This window comes from Podarcis gaigeae (assembly GCF_964106915.1).
Source record: "Podarcis gaigeae genome assembly, chromosome: 8".
In the NCBI taxonomy this organism is placed as follows: Eukaryota; Metazoa; Chordata; class Lepidosauria; order Squamata; family Lacertidae; genus Podarcis; species Podarcis gaigeae.
Window position 1 is genome coordinate 635,984 of NC_139684.1, and position 25,990 is coordinate 661,973.

At 44.1% G+C, this 25,990-nt stretch overlaps 2 protein-coding genes across 6 annotated transcripts in view; both read right to left on the reverse strand.

The window, feature by feature from the left end:
* ZMAT4 (zinc finger matrin-type 4) overlaps positions 1-25,990 on the reverse strand; it is a 296,262-nt gene that overhangs the window by 40,394 nt on the left and 229,878 nt on the right. For 2 of the 5 annotated variants that reach the window (XM_083753412.1, XM_083753413.1), the window contains exon 6: positions 52-148. In XM_083753412.1, the coding sequence (XP_083609538.1) occupies positions 52-148 (97 nt within the window). Of the gene's footprint in view, positions 1-51; positions 149-18,069; positions 19,547-25,990 lie in introns of those variants that run through there. The other 3 variants (XM_083753411.1, XM_083753410.1, XM_083753409.1) reach the window with 3 other exon arrangements.
* The window catches only part of NKX6-3 (NK6 homeobox 3), a 641,500-nt gene continuing 624,457 nt past the window's right edge, over positions 8,948-25,990 (reverse strand). The window contains exon 4 of the transcript XR_014567614.1: positions 8,948-9,041. The gene's annotated coding sequence lies outside the window, so the exon portion shown is untranslated. The remainder of the gene's footprint in view (positions 9,042-25,990) is intronic.

Genomic DNA, 25,990 nt, shown 5'->3' on the forward strand with positions numbered 1-25,990 from the left:
AAAATGTCACACCCAGCCAGCCAGCCAGCCAGCCAACAAAGGGTTACTCACTTGGTCTGATGTTTGGACCCCTTCAGGTGCGCGTGATACTGTTCTATGGAGTTTAGAGTGACATTGCAGATGTTACAGGTATAGCTCCGCTTAAGACCTGTGGACAGAATGCATCAGAATTAGATGCACTGTGTTATACTCACAGTGAATTATGGCAACATTTTGCACACACTCTTTGTCTGGCTTTCTGAGCGGCTATTTTGAGCTACAGATCTGCACAAACCTCTGCGAATACATTCAGAACAAGCAAATGTGCCCTTTGCTAATTTTTAGGATCTTCAGATTGATCTGTATATGACAAATTGACCTGAGTTGGTTCATGATTTGACCAAACACAGCGCACATCCCGAGTTTTATATCCCACTGCTCTCATACTTAAATCCTTCCATTGAAGCTTAATGGTGCTCAGTTGTGACTGATGATTCCCAAAATGTATAATCTTACATTATGTCTCCCCATTGCTGCAACAGATGGTTCTGCAGCCATTATCAGCTTAACATATGTTACAGTGAATGCCTGAAATTTGGTGACAATCCCAGACAAATTTTGTAAATGTCTAAAAACTTACAAGATTCAGAAGTAAATGTTGACAGTCACCTAAAATGTGATTGTCACAATTCACTTGCATATAGGTCTGAAAAGCAGGGAATAGTGCCCATTTGCACATGCTCAGAAAATTCATTTTGGACACTGCATTATAATACATGTTATTATTAGAAATTTGGCTGCGTTTATTAGCATGAATTCACATACTGGAATGATATCACCTGACAAACTCTTGTCTGGTCAGCTACTTAACAAAGGAATGTTAATATTCCTTAATGGTCTGACATCTCTGTCCAGTCTGTAAAAACAGAGCTGTGCGAACATTTTGAAAATTCCTTTTTGACCGTTTGTGAAATGAACAAGAATGCAATGAAACCCTCCAGATTTATTTATTTTTTGAGGAGGGGGAGAATGCTGTTATCCTGACTTAACTGTAGGAGGTGGCTAAGGCTTCTGTTTTCCTCCCTTGCTATTTCAACTTTTGAAAAAGCTTCTCACGGGATAATGAATGTTCTCTCTGCAGCTTCCCATAGGTCACACTTCATGGAACACCTTGGGGACTGATGTAGGGATGTGGGAGAACATTACCAAAAATGGAAAAGGGAGTAGAAATGGTTTCTTCAACCCATGTCCAGAATGGGAATCAATCCAGCTGCTGTTTTCATTCCACAAATGATATGTAATTGATTCCCCCCCCCACTGGATTGCATCATTTGCACTGAAATTAATGGGGTGGAATGCCAATATAATTTGTGCAATTTTGTCATAGCAGACAGTGAGACAAATAATGGTTTTTTGGCAGAAAACAAAGGACAGTGGAATGGAAACAGTGCTTCATGTGACACAAGGTGGGATGGAAAATGACACCTTCTTGCATCCCTTGAGTGATGCCACATTATGTTGCTCCCAAGGTATCCCAATAAATGCAGTTAGTAATGTGAGGCTCTCTCTGCAGCATCTCTTTGGTCACACCTTCTGGGGAGACCTGTAAGATCAGCAATATCTGATCAGCCTCCCAAAATCTTTGGGGAAATTTCTCTCACCTCCAAAAAGCAGTAGAAAATAGCAAGATAACACACACATTTCCACAGGGACACTATTTTCACAAAACTGGAAGGAGGGGGGGATTGATCAAACCCAGAGGGAAAGTGACAACTATGAATTTGGACAGAGACAGAGAGATGCAGACAGAGGCAGAATTTTCTGCTGGAGTTGGTTTTGACAATATAAAGCCCAGTGCTGCTTGCTTGCCAAAACAGTTATTTTGCTACCTGCCATAGATGTCTACTTGCTTCCACGGTGCTCTGCACCTCTGATTGTACATAAACCAGATATTATAAAGCACCACAAGTCTCCACTGTTTTCTCACTCCATGAAATCAAAACTCAGCAGCAAGCAACACCCTCACTGCTCAGGGGGATGGGTAGCATATAACAGTATTATCACAACTAATGGTTTAAATAATGAATTGTGTTAGGGATGGGGAACCTTTTTCATCTGAAGGACCATATTCCTTTCTGAGCAGCATTCCAGGGGCCACATGGAGTTCCAAAAAACCCCAACATTTCCAAATGGACTGGAAAAACCTTACTTTTTATTTTATTTATTAAGATAATTTCTACATTTCTAAGTGGAGTACAGAAAACTAAATCAACAATAGACAACCAAAATAATGAACGTTACAAAAAAAAAAAAAACATTTAACACAAATTACTAATAAATCAATCTGTATATAACATTTCCTTCTACTGCTTAAGTGTTTCTCCACTCAGCACCCCTCAGCATCCTGGCTTTCAGGACTCCATGCCTCCATGCTGGCTCTCACTGAGGGCCCAAACAAACTCACAAATCACCCCCCAAATCTCACAATGAAGGAAGTTCCTGAAACCTGCTGACATCACCTACATAGGTTTGTTTTTAATGGACTGGTACCCAAGTGAATGCAGCTTCCTCAGTTGCATGGCGAGTTCCCACCTCCCACCAGTAGAAATAAAGACACGTGACACAGATATTTAAGGTTAATGGGCGAAATTAGGCCACAGCTTTATTGGTTACAGGTAAAGAGTGGTATTGGCTTAGGCATTGGTCCTATCAGACTACCCGGCTTCAGCCTGCTTGCTTGAAGACCGGGAAGGGTTAACACCAGCAGGGGGAGCCCTGCTGATGCACATCAACTAGGGACTCCCCCGGGGTCACCGCTCGGGGGCGCACTTTAGACCCTGGCCTCCATAGGCTTCGGACGAGGCCACGCCCCCGGAATCCTTTACCGGACTACTCTTCAATATTTGGGGGAGGTGATGGCACTCCCCCCCAACAGATCTACATAACAATACCCCTACCAATGCCTAATCGCCAAGACCAAGTGAGTTGTGACGATTTGCTACAAGGTAGGTGAAAAACCAAATGGCCTGTGCTAATTTGCCGTGGAAAAATTTCCTACCAGGCCCCTTAATGGCGACCAACCAAGGTCCATAGCAAGGTCGAAAGGGGAACCTTAGAGGGTGGGCAGGTGGGAAAACCTTACCAGCTGAGCAGACCCAAATAGGGAGATCCCGGGGCCGTACTTGCCTTAAATGAGGCAAGCCATGTCCCCAGAGCCAGCTGATTGGCTGGCTCAGGGGATGACGCGGCCCCGAAGATTCCCCTGTTTGCGCGGGGGCTGAAGCCAGCCTCCGCACGTGTGTTGGGGACGTGAGCCCGCAACACCACCTCCTCCTTATGTCGGAAGTGGCTTTTCCCAACAGTTCAGTTGCACCCCACATGGAGACAGTTTTATTTGTTAAATAATTTTTTATTAATTTTTCATTAATAGCAATCCAATATAAGCCACATTAATACAATACCAAATCACAATACAATTAAAAGAGCCAATTATACAGTTCCGAATTAAACAATTTGGGGTGACTTCCCGTGTTCTGATTATCAGGAGATGATGATGTTATTCCTTGGTCCTGCTCCAGTTACCACAGTTCCGATCTTAATTCTTTATTTTAACAGTCACTGGTGTGATGACTTTCGTTTGTATTTAGCTATTCCATATCCATTAATTTGCAAGCGGAGTTTATATCTTGTAACTTACTGTGTGAAATATTTGTTTATATTGGTCCTTCTCTTCATGTTGTAATAATCAATCATCTTCAGCCTCATGCCCCCCTTCAAGGGCTGAATTCTCAATTATGCCACAGCTTCACGCCATCTTGCCTTTTCAAACTGAAAGTGAACTGGCATCTGACCATGGCTTTGGGAAGACTTCCAGCATTTTCTTCTTTCAACCTTTCCAATCTACTAACAAGCTGGTGTCTTGCCAAAACCATAACCATAATAAATCAAAGTTAGTGCCCTCTTTAGAAGGTAATGCCACCAATCCTCACAACATTTTCACAGTCTATTTGTTCAAATGATCCATAAAAAATTATGTTCTTGTTATTTCCCTCTTGCATTCCATTAATAGTTGTAATCCATGGATAATTAGATTCATTAGTAATTAATTCTTCTTCAGTGAAGGTTTGCTGAATCATAATGTAGCAGGTGTTTTCAGTCAAACAAAGACAAAGCAGGGGTTCGAGCAAATGCCTTTATTTTATAGCTACAGCTAGACCCCAGTCCTAAACAGACTGGAGTATTGATCTCAGTTCAGATAAAACTTATATACCGTAGGTTTTTCAGAAAGCAAATCTGCATGATGTATGAACATATTGTATTGTAGTCCAGAACTCTGACATGATTTATGAAGCAGGACGTTCTGTTAGCCAAGAAACTGACATGATGTATGAGACATTTGACATGTTACAGATAGGATGTAAAGTGGTACCTCAGGTTACAGACGCTTCAGGTTACAGACACTTCAGGTTACAGACTCCGCTAACCCAGAAATAGTACCTCGGGTTAAGAACTTTGCTTCAGGATGAGAACAGAAATTGCACGACGGCAGCAGGAGGCCCCATTAGCTAAAGTAGTACCTCAGGTTAAGAACAGTATCAGGTTAAGAACAGACCTCCAGAACAAATTAAATTCTTAACCTGGTTTCACTGTACAGGATTTTCTGACTGCCAGGAAGGTTGACGACATTCTACGTCCTTGATAAGGTACTTCAAACAACACAAACAGGCTGGACATGTCAATTACTGTCCAGATTAAAGCATTCCAAAGCTGAGATACTGTTTGGCAAGCAAAACATACAAATCCTCATTAGTCCCTTCCTGAAGCATTCTTACAAACTCCAGTCAAAGTAAACTTTTCACCCCTTCGTGAACTGCAGGCCTTGCAGAGAGAAAGTTTCTCCTTTTTACAGGCTTCAGTCTTGCAAACCCCAAATAAATTCTGTTTGCTCCTTCCCTCAATAAAACAGCATTTATATTATATTATATTATATTATATTATATTATATTATATTATATTATATTATTATATTACACATGGAGGCAGTTCTAGGCTGCAGAAGGTTCAGTTTGGTTTCTCAGGGGCTCCAAGGAGATACCAAATGGGACACCCCTCCACTCATCGCTCGTTCTCTGGCCTCTGCACACCTCTCCTCCTCCAGCCACTACCATGCTTTTCAGGGTACAAAATACCAATGTCTCTGGGGCTGAATAGGAGCAGAATAGCACTAAGTACTCTCCTTGTTCAAACAACAGCTGCCATTATCTCCTGCGCATTATCTCCTGGAGTGTAGCTCTTAATCAGCATGAAAATATGGTGCACTTTAAGTGCAAGGCATTATTTCTTCCTTCTCTTTTCCCCTTGGCAGAGGCTTCAGCCCAACCAAGTTGCCATCCTACCCTTGCTCACTTGCTTGGGCCAGAAATGCATGCAGGTTTGCAGACAAAGAGGCAAAAATACCCCCTTTCTTTTCTTAAAAAAGCAAGAACTAGGAGGAGTTGGCCTGATGCTTTGAAGTGAGCAGATTAAGGCTCCCCCTCAGAACCACAAAATTCACCAGCCAGAGCCAAGTGTAAAAGAGCTGTTCGACAATGGAATGGTCTCCCTCAGGAGGTGGCAGACTTGATCTTGGAGGTTTTTAAGCAGAGGTTGGATGGCCACCTGACATGGATGCTTTAGCTGAGATCCCCGCATTGCAGGGGGTTGGACCAAATGATCCCCAGGGTCCCTTCCAACTCTACAATTCTATGATTCTATGTACAAGTTGAACAATAACAAAAAAAAAAGAGTGCCTCTGAGAAGCTTCTGATACTAGGAATTTTCATTCCTGTATTTTCCAATATTAAATTTATTGCTTGCTCCCAATAGCTGCATACTTTAATAGCTCTAAACAGCCAGCTTGTTTCTTTGGTTTTTGTTGTTTTTAATTGGGAGATGTCTCTGGATACTGACATTACAGATCTCAGATTTAGCTTTTAAATCTCACTTTTTTCCTGTTCTTTTTTGGTAATGGAGTGATCTAGGCCAGAAAATGGGGCATTTGCTCTGTTCACAAAATCTTTTATTTTGGAAATCAGTTGCTTCTGGCAGAGCAATAACAACACTTTGTGCTTATATAACACCTTTCACTACAGGCCTTCAAAAGGGCTTGGATACATGCATCTCTGAGAACCTTTGTGGCCTGTCAGGTTGATGCTGGAGTTTAGAACTGTTGCCTGCTTCTGAGCACACAAGGAAGGAGCAGGTCTTTGGCACTCAAACATTGGTAAGTAGAGTTCACAAGGCTACTTTTTATTCAGATGTGAGCCTTTACCTGTCCGAATACAGATGTAAGGATCTCCAAAAACCTTCTGTGCCACCAGGGCCTTTGGGTCCGTCCCCTGAGAAACCAAAGGCTCCGTGCCTGAAAGAGGCCACCAGACCAAGGAATGTTGCAGGCCTGTGTGTCTTCAGGTCAGAGCACTGATCCTTCAAGGACCTGAGAGAGGTGGTTGGGAAGCAGAGGCTTAAAAGTGTTCAGTTTGCTCTCCATCATTGTTGGAGCATTTTTTTCCCATGGACCTACCTGTGCTCAGGGGATATGACAGTCATGGTATGAAGGAAGTTTCCCCCCTTCTCTCATAGCACTAGAACTTGTTGACATGCAATGAAGCTGAATGTTGGAAGGTTCAGAATTCTGAATCTTAAGAAATAGTGACAGCGAAGATTAGACAAACCATGGAGGAAAAGGCTATGGGACTGGGGGCACATTTGGAATTTTGAGAAGGTGCCAAGGGTGCCAGTCACAAAATGGCTGCCACCTGGGATGGAGCCTGAAAAAAATATCTGCCGCCTCCAAAAGTGGGAAAGAAAGAAAAGATATGGGAGCGTAATATGGTTCAAATATGGAAAATCTTTTCAATTCACTTCTTTTCCAGACATTGCTATGTTTTGTAGTCTGTTGCTGTAGATGACAGCTAGAAAATAAAAGATCATTGAACCCAGGAATAATTCTGAACTACAACCGCTGGTCATACACACACTTGCACAGCAACACAGCATTGGCAGTGCCTGGGGTGTGCAGGCACACGTTGGACGGGGGATCTACCAGTCCAGCCCTTGCTGCCACCACCGCTGGACTGACGCCACCGCCACCGGAGCAAAGTGGGGCTGCACTCAGCTACCTGCCTGCCTGCACAGCGGGCAGCCTGCCAGGCAGATGCAACCCTTGGTGGGCAGAAAGGGGCACACAGCACACAGCACACAGAGGGGCTGTGCTGGTGTCACCTGTGTGGGGGTGACTGGTTCACCTCCCACAGCTCCCCTGGCACCCCCATACTACACCTTTCCTGCACATGCATAGTCACAAATAAAAAGAAAAGGTTGGCAGACAAGAAAAAAGATACAGGAAATACAAACCATCCCTTAGAATACAAACAAACCATTGCTTAGTTCAGGAGTGAAGTGACAGACTCATGGAAAGTCAAATAGAGTGCTGCTCCTTCCAGGTTTGGGTCAAACCAAATAGCAATACAAAGCTATGCATATAATATGCAATATTTTTCTTACACTTGTAAATCAGTCATTTTGTTATTTTTTTAATTGAACAGAGCACTGTAAACCACATGTGTCATTGGAGTCATTTTAGAACCAGGTAAAAAAAAATTGTTTTGCCCCTCCATCCCCATCCCTGCTGACCTGTCCTGTATTTTGGCTGAACAAAGGTGGCAATCCCAGTAGCAGTTTCAACAATACTGGCCCAAACGAGTGTAATGTTTGAGGCTGAATGTTATGTACAAGTTCTGAAAATTGGAGGTGTATGAGATGAAGACATTAGCGTTTCTGACTTTGCCCTGTGCTCTGCCCTCTCCAGACAAGTGGGGAGCAATCCATGCAGGGGGAAAGTGCTGATGGGAGCAAGGATTCCTCTCAAAGGTGCCTTCAAACAGCAAGAACTTCAGAACAATCAGGAAAAAGGTGGTTCTTGTCACCTTTTTCTGAGGGCCACAGGGTTAAATTGGTTTAATTTGTCAAGTAAAGCTGATTTGATCCATGGGAGACAATTTGAATATATGAAAACATATTTTAATAGGAGGTGAGACTGACATTTCAGAGAACTTTTGTTTATTTTTTTTAGACCTGGTATGCTACTCTGCTGGGGAGTGTGTAAAGAGAGGTATTTTGTTTCTGAAAGCAACCTCTGTTTAGATTTTTCTTACGAAATTTTAAGTTGTTTCATATTTTTCTCAGTATCTCTCCAAGTTGTCTTCATTGTTTTGGTAACACGTGTTAAAGCAATTAAAATGCTGGGGATTCATCAAATATAAAATATTTAATCAGTGGACAGCCTTTCAAATATCAATTGCCAGGATTTAAATATTCAGTGGGCATCTTCTGGAGGTGATGGCTTTGAAAAAAAATATAGTAGATATAAAACTTATTCCCCAAATCCACAGCTCAGTATAATATAAATGGTACACACAACTGTAAACTCAACAAACTACCTTCAAATGCCAACAGTGTCCTTCAGCTCTCTATATTGGACAAACAGGCCAGACCTTACACCAAAGAATAAACAGACATAAATCGGACATCAGGAATCACAAGACAGAGAAACCAGTAGGAGAACACTTCAATCTCCCAGGACATTCTATACAAGATCTCAAAGTAGCTGTTTTACTACAAAGGAATTTCAGAAATAGACTGGAAAGAGAAGCTGCTGAATTGCAACTTATTACCAAACTTAAAACCATGGAGAGACCTGGTCTGAACAAAGACATTGGATTTTTATCTCATTATACATGACAAAGCCACTTTTCACCTTCTCACCCCTTGCTTTTTCCTGTAATACCTATTGCAGTCGTTAAGAGTCGTCAACAGGCTCATCACAGCTATCTGCCAATCACCCATTCCCACCACCCTTCTGAGTAATACCGCTCCCCACCTTCTCACTATATAGAAGGGTCACTGAAACTTTTGTTTCAGTGTATCTGAAGAAGTGTGCATGCACACGAAGGCTCATACCAAGAACTAACTTAGTTGGTCTTTAAGGTGCTACTGGAAGGAATTTTTTTTGTTTCAACAAACTACCTGTTTGTTGAATGGATTTGTTACCACCAGTATTTATTTATAACAATCTAGTGCTGTTGACACCCCATTTATGGGTGTTCACAGTGGGGGCAAGGGGAACAATTCCCCCAATGAACCTTCATGCCCAGATTCCCAGATTTCATTAAGAAAAAGAAAAAGAGTAAGGTTCTATCATTCTTAAAACCTGAGATAGGAGACAAAATATACAAGCACTCTTGTGAGAAATTAGCCTGTTCCCTTTCCAGTGTTTTACTCCACTCCCTCAAATAAATAAATAAAATAAAATACCCCACCCTGTAAAAATCCCTGCAGACATCTATGCCCCCATTCCCCCCCCCCATTTCTTATCACGGACAAACAGGACACCTTCCCTTTGCAGCAAACTGCTGGTGTTAAAATAATTTATCACTTTTGGTGGGAAAAAGAAATAACAGATTTCCCCTGTGTCTGCTTTTGTGTTTTGTTGTAAAATCACAGGTTTCGATCCAAATGCACTCCTGGAGGCTTAATGGAGGATATTCTTTGTGCAGGGAGACACAAACACACACCTCTGTATAATCAGAAATAAGCATGGTTTGTTGTATTTTAAATAGGGGTGCTTATGGTGCTGGCATCTGCCAGTTTCGTCTGCACTGGAGATGTTCACCCAAGATGGTTACTGGATATTTCTGACTAACTGTTGCATCCCCTTACTCTTCTAGAAGTACATTTCCAGAATCAGTGACTTTCAGGGGTGAACACTGTTGACTTCTAGAGGCTGGGTTTTCCACTGTTTCCCCACTAACAAATGTTTCGCTTGGTGATACTCCTAAACTGTGCTCCTAAAATTTTCCTCAAAAAGGGAGCGGTGCTATGCGATGACATAACTTGGCTTTGTTTTTGTTTTTTTAAATAATTTTTATTAAGTTTCATATTACCAAATTAAATACATCAAACCAATTAATCCAAATTATATCAATACATATCATGTAATCCAATTGTTTTCCAAATTATAAATTTTTGTGGGGGGTACCCATGCTTCTTGATCGGCCGGAGTCCAATCCTCAAATATTTCTGCTGCTTTCATATTAAGAATGATATTTCCAGTCCCCTCTTCTCAATCCTTGTCGTTGCTCATTTTCCTTTTCATTCACCTCCGAGTTGCTCCGCCGAGTGGGTTGAAAAAAAACAGTCTTATTTGTATTTCTGTGTGGACTTTGTACTGCTCTCTCATAAATCACTCTCATCCAATAGTCCAGGCATTTCCGCTCGAGCAAGCAATCGCCACCTTGTCGTTCTGATGAAATGCAGTCTAAAAGCTCGCTCATTAACTTTCCCGACCTGTTGCATCGTAAATTAGTCTTTTTCCAGGAGGGCTGCCCCTTCCAGTTCACAATCTCATTGAAATAATAAATCTTTGGCTCGCCCTCCCCACGACCAAACCTCCTGCAACACAGATCTATCTTTCCGCATCAAATCTCCATTCTTACTGTGTCACAAAGAGAGCCTTAATTCTTTCCAAATACTTTACAGAGTAGAACCTTCAAATTCATGTTATTCCCACACAGTTCATTTTTAGTCCCATTTGCCAATTAGTTGTTGTAACGGATCTTCTAAGAGGGAGGGTTATTAGTTAATCACATAGAGCAAAAATAATAAAAAGTCATTCCCCCCCTTTCAGTTCCATTGCATTCCATTCCACATACCAGCTTATCTGTAGTACTTTGATGTAATCTTCTGTCTCAATCTTCTTCATTTCAGTGGCAAAATTGTTAGCAGATAAAAAACCCCTGCCTCTCTTGAAGCATGTGCATTATCTTTCTCCAATTTTTTTTCCCTTTTAAGTAACGCAACTAGTTTCACTCCTGGAAGTAGCTTCGGAGGAGTTCCGAAACTCGCAGAGGGTTGTACACCCAGTGCCTCACCCCCTCCTTCTTCCAAACTCGGGGGTGATTTATGGCAACAGTGGGTGAAAACTGCATCTCTCCCCCCTGGAGAGATGAGGGAAACTGATTTACTCCCCATAATCAGCCTCTAATTACCTTGTGCGAGCTGGATAGATGTTAATATCCGCCATCTTCCAAGGCGCCCCTAGCGCCCAATAACTTGGCTTTGTTAGGGAGGAAAGGATAGAATACTGCCACTCCCAAAGTTACTGTATTGTGTTGTCCCTGAAATTTGTTCCTTTTTTATTATTCTTCAGCAGTTTTAGCCCCCACACAATTGAAATAAATCAATGGGTCAGATATTTCAGTCTAGCACTAGTACATCTGTGGCTGTCACTGGATTGGTAAAATGTGCGAGGGGGAAGGCCTTACATTCTTCCACCCGGCAGCATGGATGCAGCCTTTGCCAATTTGGTGCCACTATGCTGGCAGGGATGAGAGTTGGAGCCCAAACTGCCCTATTTGGCCTTCCAGTCCTTGCTCCAAACAAATATAAACATTTCTATGGTGTAAAAGTAACCATGTTAATAAAAATCAGTTAAAATAGTAAGTTCAGAATTCAATTAAAATGCCTGCTGGAATTTAAAAAAAGAAGTATTCAATAGGTAGCAGAAATTCAGCAAGGAGGGAGCCTGTCTGACCTCATAGAATCATAGAATCATAGAATAGAGTTGGAAGAGACCACAAGGGCCATCGAGTCCAACCCCCTGCCAAGCAGGAAACACCATCAGAGCACTCCTCAACTTGGAGTTCCATATAATTAGGCCCCTAATACTGAGCAGGTGGCTCCTAGTGGATGTGAGTCTGCATTTGAGCCATGGAGGACTTCCTTGAAGACCTCAGGGTACAAGGGATGAGCAGGCCTCTGAGTTATCCAGTGACCAAGCTGTTAAGGGCCTTGCAGAGAATCTTGAACCGGGCTCAATATCATCCGATATACTAATAATAATTAAACTAGAAAATGAAAAAAGGAAAGTTATTTCCTCAATGAGTTCACCATGAGGAAGGAAGGGATGTGATTCAGGGGCAAAGGGATGTGATTCAGGTCCCAGGTTCAGTTTCTGACATCTCCAGGCAGGGCTGGGAATGTCCATTGTCTGAAACCTGGGACAGCCTCTGCCTGTCCTTTTAGACAATGCTTTTAGACAAGGTGGGCCCAAGTTCCTCTCTTGTAAACAGCCAGACAGCTGGTGGGGAGGAAAGGGAACAAGGCATGTTGATCACAGTATGTGGGGTTTATTATCTCTTTGGATCAGAATTTTGTTGGCACATAATGCACCATATTCTTATCCCCGTGAATGGAAGTTTTCACAGTCAGCAAATGGTTCCCTTGTTCACCAAATAGATTTAGCAAGCTGGGTCAATGTTTATAGGATCAATTTTGTACAGCAAAGAAGGTCAATTTTTAATTTGCAAAACATGCCTGCATACACACTTATGCAATGCATATCATCCAGCCTGAGTTGAACACTTTAACACCTTTTGCCTGAGTCTCTTGTTGGAATCAATGGTCCTTAAAAGTGATTGTTAATACTCTGCCCAGGAGTGTGAGGTGGGCTTACACATATGTTTCTTAATCTAAAGGTTTGTCTCAGATGACTCAGAGGATCCTGGAGCTTGTGTGTATTCTGTGAATTGCTGAATTGCAGTAAATAGAGCCTATGGGCATCTTTTAGGCATGAATACTCAAAACACGGATGCAAAACTGTTCTAAAGTTTTCTGCAGGTAATACACTGTTTTAGTCATCTCTCTGTAGATTTAAAAAGTCAGAATTTCTGTCCTACTGCATTTAATAATTTAACATGAGCTTTAATGTTCAGGCAGTTGTTGCATTTCCACCATTTATCTCTTCCATTAGGATAAAAAAGAAGGTCTAAGTGCCCAATTCTGAGCTCAGATCTACTGGGCTGGGCATATTAGGATCCAGTCGATCTCTGTCTGAGCTGGGCTATGCCAGCATAAGTCTCCAAACCCAGCTGAGCTGGAGATACAGTGCTACCTCGAGTTACAAATGCCTCAGGTTACAAATGCTTCAGTTTACAAACCCCGCTAACCTGGAAGAGTTACCTTGAGTAGAGAACTGCCACAGGATGAGAACGGAAATGGTGTGCCAGCGGCGCAGTGACAACAAGAGGCCCCATTAGCAAAAGCACGCCTCTAGTTAAGAACAGTTTCAGGTTAAGAACGGACCTCCAGAATGAATTAAATTTGCAACTAGAGGTACCACTATGCTGGCATAAATCTCCCATCATGGTTTAGCCAGTACTCAGCCAGCATAGTCAAGATGTGTGGATATATATCTTATTTCCCAAGGAAAATCCACTTCTCAGTGCTAAATCACAGCAAACTGGAGAAAACCTGAATTGCTGTTTGCTTTGACTGTTTTGGCTGTTTGCGCTGGAAAGTGGTTTTCCCCATGGGATGAGAGGAAGTGTAGAGAAGCCCTCACATCCTTGCTTGTCTCTGGCTGTGTGGCATATTATTTATTTATTATTCTGTATTAAATGTCTAAACTACCCTTCATCTGAGGATCACAGGGCAGTTTAGATATATAAAAAAGACAAAAATACATACCATAGTAACAAACAGAAACAATTAACCCCACCCCCATTTTAATAGGCCACAGACTGTCTAATTGAAGGGACGCAGGTGGCACTGTGGGTTAAACCACAGAGCCTAGGACTTGCCAATCAGAAGGTCGGTGGTTCGAATCCCTGTGACGGGGTGAGCTCCCGTTGCTCGGTCCCTGCTCCTGCCAACCTAGCAGTTCGAAAGCACATCAAAGGGCAAGTAGATAAATAGGTACCGCTTCGGCAGGAAGGTAAACGGCATTTCCGTGCACTGCTCTGGTTCGCCAGAAGCAGCTTGGTTATGCTGTCTGTGGACAAATGCCGGCTCCCTCAGCCAATAAAGCGAGATGAGCACCGCAACGTCACAGTCGGTCACTACTGGACCTAATGGTCAGGGATCCCTTTACCTTTTATTGTCTAATTAGCCAGAAGCCAGGGAGAAGAGGAATGTTTTTGCCTGGTACAAAGATATTGTTATAGATTTTGGAAGAATTAGCGAAAGCTAACATCAGTGACACGCTGTTCCAACAACACAAGAGACGACTCTACACATGGACATCACCAGATGGGCAGCATCGAAATCAGATTGATTATATTCTCTGCAGCCAAAGATGGAGAAGCTCTATACAGTCAGCAAAAACAAGACCTGGAGCTGACTGTGGCTCAGATCATCAGCTTCTTATAGCAAAATTCAAGCTTAAACTGAAGAAAGTAGGAAAAACCACTGGGCCAGTAAGATATGATCTAAGTCAAATCCCTTGTGAATACACAGTGGAAGTGAGGAACAGGTTTAAGCATTTAGATTTGGTGGACAGAGTGCCTGAAGAACTGTGGATGGAGGCTCGCAACATTATACACCAGGCAGCAACGAAAACCATCCCAATGAAAAGGAAATGTAAGAAAGCAAAGTGGCTGTCCAACAAGTCCTTACAAATAGCGGGGGAAAGAAGGCAAGCAAAATGCGAGGGAGATAGTGAAAGATACAGGAAATTGAATGCAGATTTCCAAAAAATAGCAAGGAGAGAAAAGAATGCCTTCTTAAACGAGCAATGCAAAGAAATAGAGGAAAACAACAGAATGGGAAGAACCAGAGATCAAGAAAATTGGAGATATGAAAGGAACATTTTGTACAAAGATTACCATAATAAAGGACAAAAGTGGTAAGGACCTAACAGAAGCAGAAAACATCAAGAAGAGGTGGCAAGAATACACAGAGGAATTATACCAGAAAGATATGTGGTAGTGTGGTTGCTGACCTTGAGCCAGACATCCTAAAGAGTGAAGTCAAATGGGCCTTAGAAAGCACTGCTAATAACAAGGCCAGTGGAAGTGATGGTATTCCAGCTGAACTATTTAAAATTTTAAAAGATGATGCTGTTAAGGTGCTACACTCAATATGCCAGCAAGTTTGGAAAACTCAGCAGTGGCCAGAGGATTGGAGATCAGTCTACATCCCAATCCCAAAGAAGGGCAGTGCCAAAGAATGCTCCAACTACCACACGATTGCACATTTCACACGCTAGCAAGGTTATGCTTAAAATTCTACAAGGTAGGCTCAAGCAGTATGTGGACTGAGAGCTCCCAGAAGTGCAAGCTGGATTTAGAAGAGGCAGAGGAACCAGAGACCAAATTGCAAACATGCTCTGGATTATGGAGAAAGCTAGAAAGTTCCAGAAAGACATCTACTTCTGCTTCATTGACTATGCAAAAGCCTTTGACTGTGTCGACTACAGCAAACTATGGCAAGTTCTTAAAGAAATGGGAGTTCCTGATCACCTCATCTGTCTCCTGAGAAATCTCTATGTGGGACAAGAAGCTACAGTTAGAACTGGATATGGAACAACATGGATATGGAAAGGAGTACGACAAGGCTGTATATTGTCTCCCTGCTTATTTAACTTATATGCAGAATTCGTCATGCCAAAGGCTGGGCTGGATGAATCCCTAGCCGGAATTAAGATTGCTGGAAGAAATATCAACAACCTCAGATATGCAGATGATACAACCTTGATGGCAGAAAGTGAGGAGGAATTAAAGAACCTTTTAATGAGGGTGAAAGAGGAGAACACAAAATATGGTTTGAAGCTCAACATCAAAAAAACAAAGATCATGGCCACTGGTCCCATCACCTCCTGGCAAATAGAAGGGGAAGAAATGGAAGCAGTGAAGTGAGAAATTTTACTTTCTTGGGCTCCATGATCACTGCAGATGGTGACAGCAGCCATGAAATTAAAAGACGCCTGCTTCTTGGGAGAAAAGCAATGACAAACATAGACAGCGTCTTAAAAAGCAGAGACACCACCTTGCCGACAAAGGTCTGTATAGTTAAAGCTATGGTTTTCCCAGTATGGAAGTTAGAGATGGACCATAAAGAATGCTGATCGCCGAAGAATTGATGCTTTTGAATTATGGTGCTGGAGGAGAGTCCCATGGACTGCAAGAAGATCAAATCTATCAATTCTTAAGGATATCAGCCCTGAGTGCTCACTGGAAGGACAGATCGTGAAGCTGAGGCTCCAATACTTTGGCCACCTCATGAGAAGAGTCCCTGGAAAAGACCCTGATGTTGGGAAAGATGGAGGGCACAAGGAGAAGGAGACGACAGAGGACAAGATGGTTGGATAGTGTTCTCGAAGCTACCAGCATGAGTTTTACCAAACTGCGGGAGGCAGTGGAAGACAGAAGTGCCTGGCCTGCTCTGGTCCATGGGGTCACGAAGAGTCGGACCCCTGCAAAGTTGATGGGCATTGCCATTCAAATAGTGTGCACGCACCATATAATGTGATTGATTTTGTGGGGTGGGGCCACCGCAATATTTCATTCTAGTTGGCCACCGATCCTGGGAAGGCACCTGCAGCTCCCATTGCCATTCCAGTGCATGATGGCCTTGCAGAGACCCAGCTATAGTGGAGGCAGCAGCAGCTGCACCACCAGCGGATGCCATCTCACAGTGGCTAACCAGTGGTCTATGGGAAGCCTGCAAGTGAAACTTGAGCACACTAGGACTCTTTCCACTTGTCATTCCCAAGAAATCATATTCAAATGCATGCCTGCTTGATACTGGAAATAGCATGCAGTTAGCCATCATTACTTTACAGCAGCAGAACGATTAAGTTCAAACAAAAGAAGGGGCGGGGGAGCAAGCTGGTGCCATCATCACTTGTCTAAGGAAATCTCCCAACCCTGAATTTTAAAACATTTTTTCGTCCTGGTCCTCCGCCAATTTCTTCCTCCTTTCCTTCATGCTCCCTCCCCTTTGTTTCCAAAAGCTTCAGCTCAGCTCTAAATCACCCTAGAATTTGGCCTCTGTCCTCAGTGCTTCAGGATTAATACAGGCACATTCACCCAAAAGAGCATATCTCATGTCGTCTTAACATCTCCTCCTCTGCTACCCCAGGAGTGTGGGTGGGAGATGTCAAAGTGTCTGGCTGCTTAATTCCAGATTCCAGCCCTCTTCCCCTTCTCCTGCAGTCTCCCTGCAAACCTCCCCTAGCAAATCCTCTCCACAATATAGCAGGGCCTCAGCCTCTGGCAAATTTCAGGTGCATAATGAGTCTGAGATGCTTCTGTTTATTTTTCATGCACACTCTCAAATATGCCTCATGCATACCTCCAGTTCCTTGATAGTTCCTGTTGTATAGTTTATTTCTTTGTAGAGGCATATTTGATTATCCATCCCCTGCTGGTTGAGTCATCTGAAATGCATCTCAGACCATGTGGGGATTTGTAATGTCTCAACAGGATTTATATTCTAATATTCAGTAATGTTCTCCTTCCCCCTACCTCCTCTCCCTTACAAGCTTTAGGATTTTAAAACACACACACCTATGTCTCACATTAAGGGGAGTTAGAGGCACCAATTATTTAGCTTCCTTATAAAGCAAGAGGTGAGGAACTAGGGAGGAAGCAAGGTTAAATGCTCAACAGTGCAAAGGACTACTCATTTGATGGCTGAGAACAGTTTTTGCTGCAGGGGCCACATGTGTGGGTGGTCACTCACAGGCTCATTGAGTGCATGCTGAGATTTTGTTTTTTTCTCTGCCTAATCAAAACACAAATCTAGACCTATTGCATATTTTATGCCACTGAAAGCTACATTTTCACAAGCAGGTTTCATTCTGAAAATAAAAACTCAACACAGATTATTTAATTCCCCTGTTTGAAAATGGATGGAGGCAGTCCCAGCTGAATACAGGATTAGACACTATAAAGGATAAAGTAGAAGCAAAAATATTGTTGCCTTCCACTCCCATCTCTGAGTAGTGCCAGATTCCAGGGGTTCCAGGCGCTTTCCCAGGGTCCATATTTCCTTTTGGAAATGAGGCACAGTGGAGATTGTGGTGTCTTTATGATATATGGTTTATAGGGTTCAAAAATTCATTATGACATAGTGTAGTTAACGATGATCATCCTGGACAAATCTGGTTTTTAATTCCATGTGAAACATTTTATAATGAATAGAGTACTTTTCACAAAATGTTTTCTGAGAAACCTTTGTACCACAACAAATTTTTGAATTTCCTTTTTATCATAATTCTTCTGCTTCTAGAATTCTATTGTTTGAGAACCATTATTTAATTTAATAACCTACTATGTTTGAAATGTAATATCAGTTTCTGACATTTTACCAACATCAGTGGTGACACTAATAGAGGGATACTTATAATTAAAAATAATATTTTGGCAATGTATATTTAATCACCAATATTCTTCCAACCCATGATATTAGTAATGATAACTATATCTCCAGTTTTTCTGTTTCTTTATATAATTTCCCATGCTTAAGCTTTTCCATCTCTTCAAAGTTATTTGTTATCATTTTCCCTTGTTACGTCCCCCCCGTTCTCCTAGAAATCAAGTTCCACACATCTTCAAAACAAAGGCACATGCAACAAAAGAAAACACAACTTGTCCCCCTAGGCACATTATTTAAGAACCTGTTTGTGCTCCCCCTCCCCCACACTGTATGATGACACCAATGACAATCTTAGCTGCAGTGAACATTCATTTACCAGCTGTTGTACATGTTCCTGCACAACTTCAGCCATCAAAACTGTGTCAGGAGCTCATCCTACTCTCGAGTAGGACCCTGGCAGAGACACGTGCCCGACTGACATGTTCACTCCTTCCTGGTCGATCGTTCGGGAGCTCTATAAGCTTTCTTCTGCCCAAACATCACAGCGACCGATGCCAACAGACATTGACACACTTAGTTTCTTGCCTCTCTGAAGAAACAGTGTCTACCCTTACAGCCTTTGGGCCTGGTTTCCCGTACCTTGAGGAGAAACCCTGTACCCCTTTGAAGACTCTCCCCAGTGAGACCTGTGTCGAGCCACTAGCCACAGCTAAATCTGCAACAGCTGTGTTAGCAAACTCCTGAGCATACCTGGTTGGCTTCTCACCCTTCGTAGCTCCTCCTGATCTGCGCACCTGGCGCATCTCTTCCACTGTATCAGTGGAACTCACCTCAGTGCACCTGCTGTTTATAACAGCAACAGACTTAGTATCTATGGGGCAATGGGGTAGCCTAGGAAAATACACACATTTCCCCCCCCCCCCTCTGCTCTGCACTCAATATCCCCAGTGAGTAAAATTAGCTTGGTTTGAGGCTTTAGTACTCTGTACAAGCCTCCATACCACAGGAAGATTCTATGCTCCCTGCCTTGTGATGTCTCAACCCACATGTCAGACCCATCCATTGGCATCCTGGCTTTTTCCAGGTTTATCTTGTCACATTTCCCATCAGAAACTGTCTGAATCCAGGGAAAGACCTTGCAAACTATGTTTGCCGAGCATATCGCTCTGTGACTTTGGAACCCACATGTCAGATCCAATCATTGGCATCTTGGCTTTTTCCGGGTTTGCCTTTTCACTGTCATCATCACCAATAGGGTGCTTTTGTAAAATAGCCATATTGCTTCCCCCTTTTGCTTTGTCCTGAGCACTGGTACATCTGACCATCTTCATGTCAGACAGCAGCAATCTGGGAGCTTCATGCTTACAACCTGCATGAAAAACATGGTTAACAGACAAAACATTACATGTCTCTTGAACCATTCCACCATCCCCTATGTTAACATTATAACATAGCAAGAACAAGCCATTTACACAATAAACATCACAATGTAAAATGTCGCTTTCAGTCTTCTGGGTTGTTTCACTCTGTTTGTTGCCATAAACAGAACAGCCACACTGCACCAGCTGGGCTTCTTGACCTGGAATGAAAAACATGTTAGACATCATAGCATTACAGCTTTTCAGTTCTACGATCCAGGTGCTATGTACCCTCAACGAATCTCCACTCAACTGGTGGATTGAATCCTTCTGTGACGTACGCCTGGTGAACCAGTCCCATCTTCCACAAAGGTGTGCCTTCGCTTCAGATTCTAGTACAAGAGATTCTAGCACCTCTGCCCTGGAACAGTTAGTCACCATCTCTGCACTGAAGCTCTGTATCTCTGGCATTACTTCATGTCACCTGTCAGAAATGCTGCAAACCTTCCTGGCTTTTGGAATCTGTCCAAACTTCTCACAGGACAAACTTTCCACTGCTTTCCACTGGTTGCAGTGATGGTTGCGATGATGTCACAGCCAGTTCCCCTTCTTCTCCTTCCATTCTGGAGAGTCCTCTCCCCGAATAGGAAACAATGCAATTTACCTCTAAAACGCCTCCAAACACAACTGGAGCTTTTGCTTTCAAGAACCATTGCCTCCCATATAATGTGGGCATCGGAGACAGCAAAGTCCACCTCTCCAAACTTCTCTGGCATCCTAGATAGCCTGTCGCCATCTTGGAATGTCCAAGTGTGTTGCAGATGAAATTCCTGCTGATCACACACTCTGGCTGTTGGCGTCAGACACAGCATCATACTGCTTTTGCAGCTTTGGGAAAAAAACACTGCTCCCCCACATTCCCAAACTCACAGGGAGAATCAGAAGAATCCTGTCTTCTCAAAGTTCATTCCTTGCTGCTTCAACGCAGCATTGGGGGAAATTGCTCCCTCCCCCATAGCTGATGTTTCACAAACAGCTATTGCCTTGGCAAAGCTTGCTGCTGCGCAATCCAGCTTCATAAGCATCGGGGTATGTCCTCCCTTCTGTGGCACATAAATCAAGGCTACTTTCTTGGCAAAGACCTGCCACATCAGGTATTCCATTGCTGTGCAATGCCAGGTCAATGATTCATAAGACCACTGCCATCCATGACTTGATCATGGATGGAGGACTTGACCTGGCATGTGTAACAGAGACTTGGTTGGATGAAGCAGATGGGCCTGTCCTTGCCGCTGCTTGTCCACCACGTTTCTCTTACGCACAACAACCCAGGTCATGTGGGCGGGGAGGGGGGGTTGCAGTGATTTTTAGGAAGTCATTAGTTTGCACCAGGCATCCTATTGGGAAGACCCAGTTTTCGGAATGCATGTTCTGGAAGTTGGGCAATAGGGGCAGTACAGGATTCCTACTGGTGTACCGACCTCCCCGCTGCACCAAGGATTCCCTGCCCGAGCTGCTTCAGGTTGTGGCGGATGTTCTCCTGGAGACACCTAGCTTGGTTGTCCTAGGGGATTTTAACATCCATGCCGACACGACCTTACAAGGGGCCGCTCGGGACTTCGTGGAAAGCATGGCCTCCATGGGGCTGTCCCTGAATAAGTCTGGCCCAACCCATAGCCGTGGACATGCCTTGGACCTGGTGTTTACCTCTACGGATGTCGGTGATCTGACACTAAGTAAAAGTGAAACGAAAGAAGTGCCATGGTCAGACCACTTCCTGGTGCAACTGGACTTCTCTGCGACCCATCCCCTCTGCAGGGAGGTGGGACCGATTCGGATGGTCCGCCCCCGCCACTTAATGGATCCAAATGGTTTCCAGAGAGTGGTAGGGGATGCTTTATCCCATGTTGATGGCCTTTCAGCCGATTCCCTGGTGGCCCGCTGGAATGTGGAGTTAACCAGGGCTATTGACTGTTTGGCTCCGAAGCGCCCTCTCCGATTGCATGGAGCCCGGAGAGCCCCGTGGTTTTCCACGGATCTGAGGGCAATGAAACAATTGTTGAGACGGCTAGAGCGCCAGTGGCGGATAACTCATTCTGAATCTGACTGGACACAGGTTAGAGCTCAACGTCGAGCCTACCAAGTGGCGATAGCGACGGCGAAGAAGACTTTCTTCACCGCCTCTATTGCATCTGCAGAAAACAGCAGCAGGAGACTCTTTCAGGTGGTTCACAATTTAGCGGAACCACCTGCAACATCAGGGCCCAGTACGGGCCACATGTTCTCCTGCAATGATTTTGCAAATTTTTTTGCAGATAAAATCGCTCACATTCGGGAAGAAGTAGACTCCACCGTGGGAGCAGGGCCGGGGCGGGAGAGTGCTAGAGTCCTGTCTGGTCAAGTTGTGTGGGATCAATTCCAATCTGTTACCTCCGAGGATGTGGACAGGCTGCTTGGACGAGTGAAGCCAACCACCTGTCTCCTGGATCCTTGCCCATCCTGGCTTATAAAAGCTAGCCGGGAAGGACTGGGCGATGGGCTTCGTGGGGTGGTGAATGCTTCCCTCCGTGAGGGAGCCTTCCCAGACCCGCTGAAAGAGGCGGTTATTAAACCGCTTCTTACAAAACCATCTTTAGATGCGGCCACGATGGCCAATTATCGCCCAGTCTCAAACCTTCCATTCTTGGGCAAGGTGATTGAGCGAGTGGTTGCTGAACAACTCCAGGCACGCCTGGAAGAAGCGGACCATTTGGATCCCTTCCAGTCGGGATTCAGGCCTCATCATGGGACTAAAACTGCCTTGGTCGCACTGGTTGATGATCTCCGGCGGGCTAGGGACAAAGGTGAGAGCTGTTTCCTAGTTCTGCTGGATCTCTCAGCGGCGTTTGATACCATCGACCATGACATCCTTCTGGACCGTCTTGAGGGGCTGGGAGCTGGGGGCACTGTCATACAGTGGTTCCGCTCCTTCCTCCTGGGCCGTGTTCAGAAAGTGGTGGTGGGGGATGAGTGTTCAGACCCCTGGGCTCTCACTTGTGGGGTGCCCCAGGGTTCTGTCCTCTCCCCCATGCTTTTCAACATTTACATGCAGCCACTGGGAGAGATCATCAGGAGGTTTGGGCTGGGTGTTCATCAGTATGCAGATGATACCCAGCTCTACCTCTCTTTTAAATCAGAACCAGTGAAGGCGGTGAAGGTCCTGTGTGAGTGTCTGGAAGCGGTTGGAGGATGGATGGCGGCTAACAGATTGAGGTTGAATCCTGACAAGACAGAAGTACTGTTTTGGGGGGACAGGAGACAGGCAGATGTGGAGGATTCCCTGGTCCTGAATGGGGTAACTGTGCCCCTGAAGGACCAGGTGCGCAGCCTGGGAGTCATTTTGGACTCACAGCTGTCCATGGAGGCACAGGTCAAATCTGTATCCAGGGCAGCTGTTTACCAGCTCCATCTGGTACGTAGGCTGAGACCCTATCTGCCTGCAGACTGTCTCGCCAGAGTGGTACATGCTCTGGTTATCTCCCGCTTGGACTACTGCAACACGCTCTACGTGGGGCTACCTTTGAAGGTGACCCGGAAACTACAACTAATCCAGAATGCGGCAGCTAGACTGGTGACTGGGAGCGGCCGCCGAGACCATATAACACCGGTTTTGAAAGACCTACATTGGCTCCCAGTACGTTTCCGAGCACAATTCAAAGTGTTGGTGCTGACCTTTAAAGCCCTAAATGGCCTCGGTCCAGTATATCTGAAGGAGCGTCTCCTCCCCCATTGTTCTGCCCGGACACTGAGGTCCAGCTCCGAGGGCCTTCTGGCGGTTCCCTCACTGCGAGAGGCCAAGTTACAGGGAACCAGGCAGAGGGCCTTCTCGGTAGTGGCGCCCGCCCTGTGGAATGCCCTCCCATCAGATGTCAAAGCGATAAACAACTACCTGACATTCAGAAGACATCTGAAGGCAGCCCTGTTCAGGGAAGTTTTTAATATGTGACATTTTAGTGTATTTTTTGTCCCATTAAACTTTAATTAGTTTAATGTAAATGCCCAGTGCGCTTCCATCGTCACAAGTCCCACTACAGCAGAGTATTTCGCACAGCAGTTGAAGAAGGGCAGGAGAGGCAGTATCTTTTCAAAGAGGAGTCTTGGAGCATGCGGTTTGTAACTCAAAGATAAGGTTTATTTACAAAACAAAAAACAACCCTGGCGAAGAACCACACATCTCAGCAAACACGCCCAAAAAGGGGGAGAAAAGGGGAAGAACAAACACACAGGAGACTATTTATACAAACTCATGTTCCTGGAAGCCTAATGACCTCCAGCTGCTCAGTGATTAGAGCGTTTCTGCTACCCTTTAACCCTTTGATAGCAACACCCCCTCTCGCTCGTAACACTGAGCTGTACCAACCTTAATTCAAATTTAAACCTGAACAGAAACATTTATGAGATTGCGGACCCAAAGCTTTCGTAAAACCGTCTGCAAGGTTTTCTTGGCTTGGACAATACTTTAGTTCAATTAAACCTTGTTTTACACTTTGGCATACATTTTGATAACGGATATCCAAGTGTTTTGTGTGTGCCTTGAATTGACCTGATTTAGCTAGTTTAATACAAGGTTGACTGTCTTCCCACACTCTGATAGGTAGGGAACATTCTCCAAACAATTCTTGTACCAGTTGCTTATAAAATTCCAGTTCTCTACATACATCTGATAATGCATTGAACTCAGATTCAGTTGAACTTAAAGCTATAAGTGATTGCTTTCTTGATCTCCAACCAATTAGTGCATTTCCAAATTTTATCGCCATTTCTGACACTGATTTTCTATCTGGTCCAGCATCTGCCCAACTACTGTCGGCCCAACATTCAAGTTGTGTGCTGCCCTCTGCTGATAGTTTTAAGCGAAACCTTTTGGTAGTTTGGAGATACCTTAAAACTCTTTTTACTCCTTGCCAAGCATGCATTGATGGTTTTTCAGCTTGTCTACACAGCATGTTGACAGCATATGTTATATCGGGCCGAGTCCACTGTGCAATGTGGAGTAGACTGCCTATCGCTGACTGGTAAACCCCGGGATTAGAGAACTCTGCCTGTTGCTCGGCTTGAGCATCCTTTATGTAACTTAACTCCATTGGGGTTTTAACACCAGCACAGTTGTCCATTTTAAACCTTTCCAGCAACTGCTGGATCTTAGCTTCTTGGCTGAGCCAATAGTTCCCATTTTCATCTTGCTGAATTTTAACTCCTAGATAAACAGATACATTGCCTAGTGATTTTATCTGAAACCTTTCTCCAAGCTTTGTGGCAAATTGTTGTGCAAGTTTATCATCCTTTCCACTGTATAATAAATCGTCAACGAATATCAAGACTGCTTCTTGTTCACATCCCAAGCCTTTTAGATAAAGACACGCATCTGCTGCGCTTTTTCTGAACCCCATGCTCTCTAGAGCATCGTTTAAGCAGGAATTCCAATTACGGGCGGACTGTTTCAACCCATAAATGGATTTGTGTAGGCGCCAGACCTGGTTTGGCTTGTCTCCTTCAAAACCCGGTGGTGGTGTCATATAGACTTCCTCCTGTAAGTCTGCGTTTAAATAAGCCACATTGACATCAAAATGAAACAGCTTATTTCCCTTCTTAGCTGAAGAGGCTAAAAGCATTCTTAATGACTCCGATCTTGAAGTAGGTGCATAGATTTGAGAATAGTGAACACCTTTGCGCTGCGAAAACCCTTTTGCAACTAGTCGGGCTTTATATTGCAACTCTTCAGTAGTTGTGGGCTTTAAACGATATACCCATCGACAACCTACAGCTTGTTGCCCTTTTGGAAGCTCTGTACTTGTAAACACACCGAGAGACTTCATTGAAGCCATCTCTTTTTCCATTGCTTCCTGCCACTTAACGGCTTCTGAGCTTGGAAGCTGTTGTACCTCCATATAGCTATCTGGCTCACACTGTGCCATATTTACGTATACACTTGTCACCTTAAACCGCTCTGGTGGCTTGCCCTTTGTGGCACGATTTGACCTGCGCAATTGTTCCTCTTGTGCCCCCTCTGACCGTTGGCTGTCAGAATCTGTCTCAGACTTTATACCTGGATGTGCCTCTAGGGATAAAGACCTCCGTTTAGATACCTCCCTTGGGCTTGGTGTTGCAGGCGACCTGCTTTGCTTTTGCTGTCTGCTAGGCCTACTGACTGGCGATGTTGGAACACCCCTAGATTTTGGCTTTTCTACCTTAGGAGAAGGACCTTGTGCCTGGTCAGAATCTGCATCTGAACCATGTGCACCATCCTCTTCTGGCTCACTACTCTCTGGACTTTCATTCTCAGCATAAATGCCTAAATCATCTCCCAAAATGTCAGGGTTAGCATGTAAGTGAGTCCATCCAGATTGCTCACAAAATTCAGCGCTCCTACTGAGGACCACTCTTGTAGTATCCCCATTTGGGTTCACGAACCTCCA